This window comes from Mobula birostris, chromosome X (assembly GCF_030028105.1).
Source record: "Mobula birostris isolate sMobBir1 chromosome X, sMobBir1.hap1, whole genome shotgun sequence".
In the NCBI taxonomy this organism is placed as follows: domain Eukaryota; kingdom Metazoa; phylum Chordata; class Chondrichthyes; order Myliobatiformes; family Myliobatidae; genus Mobula; species Mobula birostris.
Genome location: NC_092402.1, coordinates 75,528,551 through 75,542,497, shown reverse-complemented (window position 1 = coordinate 75,542,497; position 13,947 = coordinate 75,528,551). Strand labels below are relative to the sequence as shown.

The 13,947-nt window shown below is 41.5% G+C and overlaps 1 protein-coding gene across 11 annotated transcripts in view; it reads left to right on the top strand.

Annotated features, from left to right (window-relative positions):
• The window catches only part of tlk2 (tousled-like kinase 2), a 178,115-nt gene that overhangs the window by 71,949 nt on the left and 92,219 nt on the right, over positions 1–13,947 (top strand). For 8 of the 11 annotated variants that reach the window (XM_072249856.1, XM_072249849.1, XM_072249850.1 and 5 more), the window contains 3 exons: positions 741–784; positions 6,387–6,485; positions 7,404–7,499. In XM_072249856.1, coding sequence (XP_072105957.1) covers positions 741–784; positions 6,387–6,485; positions 7,404–7,499 — 239 coding nt within the window. The remainder of the gene's footprint in view (positions 1–740; positions 785–6,386; positions 6,486–7,403; positions 7,500–13,947) is intronic. The other 3 variants (XM_072249857.1, XM_072249860.1, XM_072249858.1) reach the window with 1 other exon arrangement.

Below are 13,947 nucleotides of genomic sequence, written 5' to 3'. Positions count from 1 at the left end.
TAGTTGTCACAACTGGGGTCTTCCTTGGTTGTGGTGGATGCCTATGACTAAGTCTGTGCCTTGTCATGCGCTTCGCTCCTCATGACCTGCCTTCCTGGCTGTTGGATCTCATTGTTGCTCTCATCTGCCCAGTCCGCTGGAGCTGACATCACATGAGACCACCAGCTGCCCTCACCTTGTTTAGCCCACCTTTCAAAGCGGTGTACCAAAATGTGGTTGCTGCCGCATGCAAACAGCTACTTTATGCCACAGGTGAGAGCTGAGTGTCCGGTGCGGCCTAAAGGTGAGTGACAAGCCCCATTCACCAGAGATGCTACCCCTCCCTGGACACTACATACACTCCATAATAAACTTGATTATCTGGCACATTTGGGACTTTGCTACTGGACTGACAAATTTTCTGGCCTATTGGATATGATTTTGCTTTATACCCAAATTCAATTTTAATTAGCTTTTTTCTAGATGCTGGACAATATTGCGATAAATTTTCCCGAGGATCATGATTGAATGAGTAGAAAGGAAGTGCAACAAATATGGCATAATGAGTCAGATGCTGAACCATTCACATTTCCAAATAGTTGGATCGTGGATTATTGGAGAAGTTCAAGTTGCAGCACGTTTGTACAGATAGATTTTTTTTTGCTGTTTCATATTCAGAAGAGTGGGGAAAATAGATCTTCAACTCTCAACTTCAAAGAATTCTTTTATCTTGTTGCTAATACTTCATTGTTTCATTGTAGGCAAAGGCAATCCAAGGGGACATAAAATTAGTGATTACTTCGAGGTAAGCTGCAGAGTATTACACCAGGCATGTCCTTGTATTACACTCATTGCTGTATTGTTCACTTGTCAGTTTCAGGTTATCAACTGTTATGAGCAAAAGGCTCAATTATTTCCTATAACTTAAACTAAGCATTGTATGTAGAGGTAGGACATTCAGCATATACCCAGTTTTAAGGCAGATGGAAGCGATGGAACAATGTGAAGGTTTTCGTTGTGTGTTAATGTTTAATTAACATTAACAATATATTTTAAAATTCAAAGCAGAATGCTAACCCTTGTGCTGTTGATGGGTGTAAGGAGATTCTTTTGTCCAGATTAGTTATCAGCTTGTACACTACCTGTGTGTCATGTATTAAGACATCCTGTTATGCTTGACTGATTACATTGGACAGCAATTTTTTTTTAAGTGTTGCTTCAGAATTTTTTTTGTTTATGATGGACCACTTGAAGCTGAACAGGGTACTTGTATCACATACGAATTTGGAGAAACAAGAAATTTAAATATAATGCGTTTAATTGCATAGCTGTGCTGACACTCTGCAATAATTCATCTAAGTGAAAAATGTTTAGTTGATTTTCACTTATAGTCTGGGCTGAGGCTTCTCACTTAAGTGTCCAACAATAATCAGCCAGCATTGATGGATTTCAGTTGCCCTGGTACGGTTTCTCCATGACTGCAATGTTCTGGTGAAACCTTACACCATGTTCGTCACTGACAGTGCCAAGATTTGCAGGAAAGAAGTCTCTATGGGAATGCAGAAAATGAATCTTTAGTGACATGTAACGAAAACCAATTTCCCCCTGGGATCAATAAAGTATGACTATGACTATGTTGCAGTTCATGGTTTTGTATGGTTGAAGCATGTTGTCAACCAGCAGCATGTAGTTTGATGCCAAGAAAATTTTCAACAGCATTCTTGAATGCCTTCCATGTGATTTTCTCTGGTCCCACTGGAAGTTCTGTAGATTGCCTGTCATTGATGATCTGTGTAATTTGTGGGCCAACAAAAATGCCTGCCTTAATCTTGGCATCATTTATTCTTGGAAACATCCGTCTCAAATATTGAAATCCTTCACGGAATTTTTTTGTGCCTGGTGATGCAGATTCCATCCTTGCAGTCTTGAACCCAGTAATTCTGCTTTTGCCTTTGACAAACCCAGGTTTCTGACCAGGTCATTTAACTCGGATTGAGTTATCAGATGAGGCTCACTTGATATAAAGGGTTCAAAATCTGTATCAGTGTCTATTTCCATTCTTGACTTGTGCATCATGGCATCTTCGTCTGCCTCCTCTAGAATCATGTCTCTGGTGGCTTCAGTATTCGAAGATTATCGTCGTGCAGCACAGGTCTCATGGCTGAAGGGAGATTGGGGTATTCAATGGATTTCTTGATTTTAGCAGAGAAACCACACACACTGGTCAGATGGAAGTAATAGTCTGTCACATGACCTTTCTGTTCTTGCCATATTATTGGGACAGTGAATAGCATTGACTTCCAAGTACCGCTGAGTTAAGCTCTAAGATCAGCAGTGCCTATTGCGCAGCAAATATGAGTAGCCCAGGCTTTGTCTTGTCGCCATTTTTACTCCAAAATTAGAGCTCATAGACTTTCTTAATAAGAAAAGTTGTGCTCCATCTTTGAGATTTAAGCATATACTCGCCACAAATATAACAAGAGTATTGCGGCTGTTGCAAAATTGGCAAGTCACTTTGCTGCTGAAAATACAATTACTTTCTTATAAAGAGTACACACAATATGCTATGTAAAACTGTTTACCTGACCTCTGCTGTGCGAGCAAAGCATGCGCATCAATGTGATCGCAAACCAATATACATGCAAGCGCAGTGCAAAGAACGATGTATGTGAGATGCTTGTATAGCCTTTCTAAAAACCTGCCCTGCCCTGCCCTGCAGCCTGCCTAAACGTGCACAGGCATGCCTTAAGAAAAAACTTCTCAGCTTACATTGTTGACAACATTTTAATTGACTTGAATTAAGAATTGAAATAACAAATGTAGGTGATTTAAAACAAAAATGGTATATGATAGGGAAATTTCGTGGTGATTTTCATGAATATTAGCCCTGAATCCTTAAGATGCGCCCAAAGGTATTCAGGAAACAAAATCTTGGTTGTCCAGTGTTATTTGTGGTTGTCTTAAAGTTGGTTCTTGCATTTGAATAGTGTGTCTGTAAGTACCTCATACAGCTAAATACCCTCATTTGTCCAAATCAGTATTTATCTAATTTAGTCTATCGCCTCTATTCTGTACCGTTGATTATTGAGAGAAAATTGTTTACCTGACGTCTGCATAATTGGTTGAGATTTTTCATTTGAAGCCCATAAGAGATTTTTCCCCTCCACAACAGGATTTCTGAAAACAAAAGTTTTGGACTTTTGTACTAGTTTTATCCAAGGGCATCCTTTGCCTTGTTTTATATTATCTGATGCTCAGGTGTTGACACTTGGTAATTAGCTCATTGACCATCACATTAACCTCAATATGCTGGGATTTAAAAATAACCTGAATCATTTTCCAAAGAGTTGAAGTTCATCCTTAAAAAAAAAGTGTGCTGCTGATTTGTCTGGTATAGTAGTGCACAAAAAAATGCTGGAGGAATCTAGCAGGTCAGGCAGCATCTATGGAAATGAATAAACAATCGATGTCTCGGGCTGAGGCCCTTCTTCAGGACTGGAAAGGAAGGGGGAAAATTTTAGAATATAAAAGGTGGGGGTAGGAAAGGAGGTTAGCTAGAAGATGATAGGTAAAGCCAAGTGGCTGGGGAAGAAGGAATTTGATGGGAGAGGAAAGTAGACTAGAAGGAGGAGCACTGGGGCAACGTGATTGGCAGATGAGAAGAGGTAAAAGGCCAGAGTGGTGAATAGAAGAAGAGGGAAGGGGGAGGGAAATTTTTACCAGAAGGAGGAATCAAAATTGATGCCATCAGGTTGGAAGCTGCCCAGACGGAATATGAGGTATTGCTCTTTCGCTCTGAGAGTGGTCTTGTGGCAAAAGAGGAGGCCATGCACTGACATATGGGAATGTGGAAAGGAATTAAAATGGTTGGCCACTGAGAAATTCCACTCCTTGTGGATGGAGCAGAGGCGCTCAACAAAACGATTTTCGTAATTTGCGTTTCGTTTCTTCAGTGAAGTGAAGGCTGCATTGGGAGCACTGGATACAATAGGTGACCCAGAAGTTTATCCACACAACCAGGGTGGTGGTCAATGTAAAAATACCATTCCCTTTTCTCAGTTTCTTCGTTTCTGCCGCATCTGTTCCCAGGATGAGGCTTCCCTTTCCAGGACGTCAGAGATGACTTTCTTCAAAGAACAAGGTTTTCCTTCATCCACCATTGATGCTGCCCTCATTTGAATCTCCTCCGCTTGCCGGACATCTGTGTTCATTGCATCTTCCCGCTGCCTTAACAGGGTTAGAGTTCCATTTGTCCTCGCCTACCACCCCATGAACCACTGCATTCAACACGTTATTCTCTGTAACTTCAGCCATCTTCAATAGGATCATACCACCAAATGCGTCTTCACCCATCCCACCTTCTGCTTTCCACAGGGATCGCTCATACTGTGATTACCTTGTCCATTCATCCCTCCCCACTAATCTGCCTTCTGGCATATACCTCTGCAAGCAACTGAAATGCTACACATGCCCATTTATCTCCTCCCTCACTTCCATTCAGGGCCACAAACAGTCCTTCCAAGTGAGGCAACACTTCACCTGTGAATCTGTTAGGGTTGTCTGTTGTATCTGGCACTCCTGATGTGGCCTCCTCTACGTTGGTGAAACCAGACGCAAATTGTGGGACCGCTTTGTGGACCACCTCTGCTCTACCCACCAAGAGTGGAATTTCCTGGTGGCCAACCATTTAACTCTTGTTTCAATTCCCATTCTGACATATTGGTTCATGACCACCTATTGTGCCACAATGAAACCACTCTCAGGGTGAAGTTGCAACACCTCATAATGTCTAGATAGCCTCGAACCTGATGGCATGAATATCAATTTCTCCTTCTGGTAAAAAAATTTCCCTCTCCATTCCCTCTTCTTCTATTTCCCATTCTGGCCTCTAACCACTTCTCATCTGCCTATCACCTCCCCTGGTGCCCCTCCTCCCTTTCTCCCATGGTCCACTCTCTTCTCCTATCAGATTCCTTTTTCTCTTATCAGATTCCTTCTTCTCCAACCATTTACCTTTCCCACCCTCCTGACTTCACCTATTATCTTTTAGCTATTTCTCCTTCCCCTTGCCCCACTTTCCTATTCTGGAGTCTTTCCCCCTTTCCAGTCCTTTGAAGGGTCTCTGCCTGAAGTATCAACTGTTTGTTTCTCTCTTTAAATGCTGCCTGACTTGCTGAGTACCTCCAGCATTGTGTGTGTGTGTGTGTGCGCGCGTGTGTGTGCACCCCATGTGTGTGTGTATATGTGCCGTGTGTGTGTGTTTCCAGCAACTGCAGAATCTCGTGTTTCTGGTATAGTCCACTTTTTTTCGAATACAAGCTAGTTTATTTAACCTAAAAGGAATGTGAACTTCAAACGTCTCCTCTGCGCGGTGAGAAGTGAGGACGTAACAGTTTGACGTGGATAAAGGGGCTGAGTGTATTGCAGCCTGATATATTAATGATATAAAGACGTGTGGGAAAGTAAATTGGGAGGAGGACACAAAGGCTGCATAGAAATACAGTATAGTTAAATGAGTGGGCAAAAATTTGATGCAAGGTGATGAAATTTTGGAGAAAGAATTGAAAAACATTTGTTTGAACAGTCATAGATTATCCCCACCCAAAAACGCATAGCAGGCAGGTATAGCAAGTAAGGAGGAAGGCAAATTGGATGTTGGCCTTATCATGAGGAGTGTGAAATATCAAACCATGTAAGTCTTGCAGTGACTGCAGGGTTTGTAACAACACCTAGAGTCTGTGTGCACTAGTGGTCTCCTTGTATCCCTCAACCACTTGCCTGGAAACATTTCAGAAAATTTTTAGAAAGTAGATTGTTGAGATGAATGGATTACTTTATGAAGGAAGGTTGGGCATATAAAATTTAAAAGAATGAGAGATTGTTTTGGAATGTACATGATTCTGAATGGTAGCACATCATTGCTACAAACACAGCTAAAGATGGGGAGCAAAGGGCGTTCGTAACTGTGGCTGCATATTCAGAACAAATTTTTAATGTGATTGAACCCAGCAGTGAACAATGGATGTTAATGGTTCTCTTGGCAATGCTGAGTTAGGCTTCAGATATTCAGTGTAGTTGGAGTGGCTGCCTTTTATGTAATGGAACTACTTAATGCAATATTTTAGTATAGCACATTGGTATGTATACAGTATGTTAAGATGTATCAGTAAAGCTGAGATTAGAATGTATGTGATCCACCATCTCTTGACGTTGAAAGATCAGAATGCTCTGCAATTATTGAGTCAGATTTTAATTTGTACAGGTAGTAGAAAATACTGGACCATAGTTTGTTCATCCCATAATTTGTTAATTTGCATGGAAAGCAATGGCTGTTATTTTGGTCACTCTGAGCCAGCTTCTGTTACGTTGTTGTGTAATGTCCTACCCAACTATTATCTGTGTTTCAGTTTGCTGGTGGGAATGTCACAGGCACAAGTCCAGGCCGGAGTGTGCCACCTGTAGCTCGCTCATCGCCACAACATTCCTTGTCATATTCGTCACCTTCTGTGAGTATTATGTATTTTATGGGAAATGTCTTTAAATTACAATGCTGCCCCCTACTAATTTAATGAAAAACAATATTCCAACACCAATTAAGGTAACTGGCCTCAGGTTATGACTCTGTATGGTTACCTTGAGTGAAGATTCGATATTGAGTAGCCCCAGTTTGAATTAGAAATTACTTACTGGGCTTCCAAGTCTTGTGTACTATTTTACTACTAATGAAATATTCACATTGAGAAATTGAAATAAAGAGCTGTGTCTAAACTGGCTGGAGTGCCAAAGAAATAATCCAAGAGAAGATGAATGTAGGAGCAATCAGGTGCCCGATTCACATAAGGTCACTGGTTTGATGAAACAGTGATTTATGTGATTTCATCTTTGAAAGAGTGTTGTAGGTATTCTAGTTCACAGATTTGTGGTCTGATATCAGAGAAAGTATTGCCAGGTGAATTGGACAGGAGAACTGAGGGAGAACAATTATTACCTAGGAAAGGAAAGATGAAGCAACAAAGGTGGTGGGGGGAGAGTTGCGTGTCAAAGAGAATGGAGTAAGAGGGAAGAGTTGCTGCTGAGCAAAGGAGAGGTGCTTAGATAGAGCTTTTATGGAGAAGTAAATATACTATGGAAATAGCTATCAATTTTGGGTAGTATTGTGAAGGTCAGCATGTGGCAAACATTTGCTGAAGGATTATTGATCATCAGACTTCAGCTCCTTGGGTATGTGATTGAGTATTCACTTGCTAGAAGGGTGGGATTCACAAGGGAAGTTGCTTTAGGCCAAAGTGCAAAATGAGTCATTATCAATATATGAGCAGTATCTATAGCTGAAACAAACCCAATTCTCAATCCACAACTGAGTATATTGAAGCTAAAATGATTTGAGATTTGAAATGATGCATGTTCTTTGTTTTAAATCCGAGGTTCAGCATGGCAGTCCGTCATCAGTGGGGTCAGCCAACACCGAGCATTCCTGTAATTCACAAAAGATAACTAATGTACAACATAAGCAGTCGCAGGTATGATTTGTATAAAAGTACAAACCAGAGCTCAATGTAATTACAGAAACGAGAGATTCTGATGAAGGGTTTTGGCTTGGAATGTAGACTATTTATTCCCCTCATAGATGATACCTGACTACTGAGTTTCTTTAGTATTTTGTGTATTGCTCAATTCAATTTCAGCTTTAAGCTTATCAGTTGTATCATCATCATCATGTGCCATTTTGTATGACGTGGGTGATCATGATCTTTCCATGACCATGATTGTTCTTGGCAATTTTTTCTACAGAAGTGGCTTGCCATTGCCTTCTTCTGGGCAGTGTCTTTACAAGATGGTGACCCCAGTCATTATCAATACTCTTAGAGATTGTCTGCCTGGCGTCAGTGGTCACATAACCAGGACTTGTAATATGCACCAGCTGCTCCTATGACCATCCACCACCCACTCCCATGGTTTCACATGATCCTGATCCCGGGGTGGGGGGGTGGAGGATCAAGCAGGTAATGCACCTTGCCCAATGGTGAACTGCAGGCTAGCAGAGGGAAGGAGCACTTTACACTTCCTTTGGTAAAGTGTATCTCTACACCGCCACCCAGGTCAATTGTATGAGAAAATAAAAATGGTATTGTCAGAGATGCAATGGGACTAAAAAGGAAGTGGTTACTTCAACTTGAGTCAGCTCCATCGGCCCACGATTCTCCCTCTCCACACATCTGTGGTTCCACCTATCACCTGCCAGTCTCCATTTCACCCCTCTTTTTCATTTCTATATCCTAGCTGTCTTCCCTTGGACTCAGTTCTGATGCTGGATCTTGACCTGAAATGTTGGCCATCATTTTGCCTCCAGAGGTGCTACATGGCACATTGAATCCTACCAGCAATTTGTTTTTAGCTTTAATACATCATCTCAATTTTTATGAAAACAAGGGTTATTGGAGAGGAAATGGATTTTGATTTTGAACTGAGCAGAATGCCAGAGCAAGATAAGTAAAGGAAAGTATTGAAAATTGGCTGGACGAAAGGCAAATTGCCAGAATCTGACTGGATTAATTTGTGAATGCTGAGAAGAATAGAAGGGAGTTGAGAAAAAATTTTAATCTATTGTTAGTTTTTGTAAAGATGTTTGCTGGAGAGCACAAGAATGCCCAATACAATAACCATGATTAGATTAATTATAGGATTATATACAAATTACTAGATCCATAATCCAGAAATTCTAATTAAAGTGTTGCCATGATAGATCTGGAACTTAATTCAGTTAATAATTAGTAGTTCTTAGAAACATACAAATCTTACTGATGATCTACCAGATTGTCATTTAAGTCCATCTGGTTCACTGATGTTACTGGAGGCATGGGGGCATATGGTGGAAGTGAATGCAGAGAATTGGAAAGTTGTGAAAAGCAAAATTTTGTTCAGATTCTGATAGCTCGGAGAGATGCAAAAGAATCTTGATTGACAATCTTACCGACTATTGGAAACAATCTTAAGGGCACATTAAAATTAGCCCACAATTCTAGAAAGACATTTTGGAAGAGTATGACCACTAGCAATGTGAGTCTCTGAGAACCAATTAAGTGATATTGTACACTCAGTAACTACTTTATTAATAAAGTGTACCTAATAAAGTGGCCACTGAGTGTATGCTCACTGTCTTCTGCTGCTGTAGCCCATTCACCACTTCAAGGTTTATGTTGTACAATCAGAGATGCTCTTCTGCACACCAGAGTTGTAACACATGGTTATTTGAGTTACTGTTGCCCTCCTGTCAGTTTCAACCAATCTGGCCATTCTCCTGACTTCTCTCATTAACAAGATGTCTTCGCCCACAGAACTGCTGCTCACCGGACGTTTTTTCATTGTTTCTCACACTGTTCTCTGTAAACGCTAGACTGTTGTGTGTGACAAGCTCAGGAGATCAATTTTTGAGATACTCAAACTACCCTGTCAGTATCAACAATTGAACTTATTGACCATATCTACATACTTTTCTGAATTGACTTGCTGCCACATGGGTGAGATTTGCTCAAAGAATAGTACAGGGGAAGGGAAGCCTTATTTCAGAAAGAAAGAAGTTATTTTGAAGTCGCCTTGTGTGGTAAGTCTCATCAGAGAAAACATAACAGATGAATGCAATGAAGGAACTGAAAGAATGAAATGAAGTTCTTTTAGGAAACTGGGCAGAACAAAGAGTAATTGAGATAGCTGTGGAAATAGGTAGGCTTGTAATCAATGTTAGTAGCTAACCTATTTCTAAAGATAGATACAAAAAAGAATTGTAAAAATAATGAGATTGTTGAGTTCTGCATGAGTACAAGAGAGAGCACCATTGATGTGGGTTTATTATTTACACATTTACCAAGATACAGTGAAAAGCTTGTCTTGCATTCTGTTCATACAGATCAGATCATTACATGGTACCTTGAGTTGGAGTAAAATAAAACAATTACACAGAATAAGGTGTAACAACTACAGAGAAACTACAATGCAGGTAAACAATAAAGTGCAGGATTCATAAATGGGATAGATGGTGAAGCCAAAATATTTGATCATGAGTCTGATAACAGTTAGATAGACAAGCCTGGTAATAGTGCTTTCAGGCTTTTGTATCTTCTGCCTGATGGGAGAGGGGAGGAGAGAGAGAAGGTCTAGGGTGGGTGGAATTTTTGATTATGCTGACTTCTGAGGCAGCAAGAAGTATAGACAGCCCATAGAAGAAAGTCTGTTTCCTGGGATGTGCTCAGCTGTTTCCACAACTCCGCCGTTTCCTGCAGTTATGTGCAGAGCAGTTGCCATACCCAAACCATTATGCATCCAGCTAGAGTGCTTTCTAGGGTGCATTGATAAAAATTGGTAAGGGTTGACAGGGATATGCCAAGTTCCTTTAGCGTCCTGAGGAAGCAGAGGCATTGGTGAGCTTTCTTGCCGATGACATTACTGTGGTTGGACCAGTACAGGCTATTGGTGATGTTGGCATCTCAACTCTCAACTTCAAAGCACTGATCCCCACCCCCCACCAAAGTCATTACCCAGCTCTTGTTTTGTTGACGTTGAGAGAAAGGTTGATGTCGTGACAACATGTCACTAAGTGCTCTATCTCCTTCCTGTACCCCGACTGACCGTTATTTGAGATGTGGCTCACTACGGTGGTATCATCTGCAAACTTGTGGCGCTAGGGAAGAATTTGATCACGCAACCATGAGTGTAGAGGGAGTAGAGTAGAGGGCTAAGGACACACAACCTTGTGGAGGACAGGTGTATTTAGAATAATTGTGGCAGAGGTGATTCTGGCTATCCGTACTAATTGTGGTCTTTTGGTCAGGAACTCAAGGATCTAGTTGTAGAGGGATGCATTGACTCCCAGGGTCCAGAGTTTGGGAAAGTTTGCTTGGAATTGTGGCTGTCATCGGTGTACCACAAGAAGAGTTGATGGAGTGGGCCTGAGTAGGCCTGAAACAAAGACTGTTCAAAAGGTTGAAGTAACTTGTTGTTGCCAGTAATCAAATAAAACAAAATAACTAAAATACCTGGGCTCAGAACACACAGACCCTTACAACTCAACCATTCCTTTGATTTTACTTGTGCTCGAGGAGAACATGGGTCTGTCATCCACACGGTTCTGAAATCTGAACAGGAAACTGGTATTTTTATACAGAAATCGGCTTATCAATTACAGATATTGATAATTGTGAATTGTATATGTTTGAATTCCTTTCTTGCAAGATCAGTCGTCATTCACAATAGAAGCTAAAGTTAATCAAAACTTCAAGCAGATAGCTGATGATATTTTGAAGTTAGTAAACGTGATAGGGCCTTGGTTGTTGGGTATGTTTCACACTCTTCTGTTATCTTGTCTGTCTCTGTGCTTCCCCACCTCCCCCCACCCCCACTGTGTAAAGGAACACTGTTTTCTTTCTGGAAAAGTCTCACTACAGAGGCCTCACTCATCTGGCTTGAGTACACTGTCACAGTCTGCCCAGCCTATCTTGTCTGTAGTAAGCAGCGGTGTCCCCAGTGGTCTCACTAGATTACAACTGCCCCAGGCTACCCTTGCTTTAACCTTTGATTTACTGCAACTTCCACACACACATCCTACAAAAATGGGCATGACTTGAGTTTTGATCCAAAGAAAGTTAACTTGAAGAAAAGTTATTCAATAGGAGAACAACGTCAGGGGGCAAATGCAGGGAAGCTGATTATGTCTCTGTTTGGGAGAAGCCCTCACACCATTGTGGTATGGCATGGAGGTATTAAAGAGATAGTATGTTCATGATGAGATGAGTCTGTTGTGTCCAATGAATTGGAGGCGACAGTGGTGCAGGGTGTCAAGAGATTCATGAATGTACTGTAAGTGGGAAGGGACTAGCCCAGAGGAGAAAGAGTCGAGTCTAGTCGAGGTAGAAACAAATGAGTTCACTGAGGCAAGAGAAAGCAGAAGCACGGGACAGTCCTGCTTATGGATTTTGGGCAGGAGATAGAAGTGGCTATGTTAGGCTGGGCCACTGTAAGCTGCAGAATGAAGATCTCCTGTGGAAAGGAGGCCCATTGCTGTCTGGGAGACCATGTGATATTTGGAAGGCTCATGATCCAAAGGGAAGTATGAAGAGGTGTCTGAGCACTGATAGCTTGTCTACCCTCTGTGACAGGTTAATTCACTAAACACAACAGCAACCCTCTTGTCAGCAAGTTGGATGATAACAAGGTTGGTTCTTGGTTCAGAAGAGGGTAGATTTGGTTGCAAGACGAAAGTAGAAAAGTTAAGATGCTGTATGTCGTGTCAGCATGTAGCAATGAATAGGGTAAATAGCCAGTGGAAAGTGTCCAGGTGGATCAAGAGTACAGAAAATGGGTGAAAAGGGTCGCCTTTTGGAGTTAAGGGCATGAGGAAATGAGCACTGAGCCAGAGAGTGGCATGTTGAGCTCAGAGTTCACAGAAATGTGGACATAATGCTTCACTTGTTCAGTTGTTACTTTGTATTAACATTTATACTAAAGAAATACAGTGCCTATAAAAAGCCCCCCCCCCCCCAGACGTTTTCATGTTTTATTGTTTTACAACGTTGAATCACAGTGGATCTAATTTGGCTTTTTTGACACTGATCAACAGAAAAAGACTCGTCCGTGTCAAAGTGAAAACAGATCTCTACAAAGTGATCTAAATTAATTACAAATATAAAACACAGAATAATTGATTGCCTAAGTATTTGCCCCCTTCAACTCCGTATTTAGTAGAAGCACATTTCACAGCAATTGTAGCCTTGAGTCTGTGTGGACAGGTCTCCATCAGCTTTACACATCTGGACACTGCAATTTTTCCCCATTCTTCTTTACAAAACTGCTCAAGCTCTGTCAGATTGCATTTGGACTGTGAGTGAACAGCCTTTTCAAGTCCAGCCACAAACTCTCCGTTGGATTGAGGTCTGGACTCTGACTTGGTCACTCCAGGACATTAACTTCATTGTTTTTTAAGCCATTCCAATGTAGCTTGGGCTTTATGCTTGGGGTCATTGTCTTGCTAGAAAACAAATCTCTCTCAAGTCGCAGTTCTCTTGCAGACTGCATCAGGTTTTCCTCCAGGATTTTCCTGTATTTTGCTGCATTCATTTTACCCTCTACCTTCACAAGCCTTCCAGGGCCTGCTGCAGTGAAACATCCTCACAGCATGATGCAGCCACCACCATGCTTCATGGTAGGGATGGTGTGTTTTTGACACTCTGCGGTATTTGGCTTATGCCAAACATAGTGTTTAGTCTGATGACCAAAAAGCTCAATTTTGGTTTCATCAGACGATAGAAACCTCTTCCAGCTGACTTCAGAGTCTCCCACATGCCTTCTGGCAAAAACCAGCCAAGATTTCATGAGTTTTCTTTTCAACAGTGTCTTTCTCTTTGCCACTCTCCTGTAAAGCTGTGACTGGTGAAGCACCTGGGCAACAGTTGTTATATGTGCACTCTCTCCCATCTCAGCCACTGAAGCTTGTAACTCTTCCAGAATTGTCATAGGCCTTTTGGTGGACTCCCTCAGTAGTCCTCTTCTTGCACAGTCACTCAGTTTTTGAGGATGGCCTGCTCTAGGCAGATTTACAGCTGTGCCATATTCTTTCCATTTCTTGATGATTGACTTAGCTGTCAGTGACTTAGAAATTTTCTTGTATCCATCTCCTGACTTGTGCTTTTCAACACTTTTGCAGAGTTCCTTTAAGTGTTCTTTTGTCTTCGTGGTGTAGTTTTTGCCAGGATACTGACTCACCAGCAATTGGGCCTTCCGGATACAGGTGTATTTTTAACTACAATCAATTGAAATACCTTGACTGCACATAGGTCTGCAAAAACTGATCTCCATTTAGACCATAAGACAAAGGAGCAGAAGTCGGCCATTCGGCCCATTGAGTCTGCTCCGCCATTTTATCATGAGCTGATTCACTCTCCCATTTAGTCCCACTACCCCGCCTTCTTACCATAACCT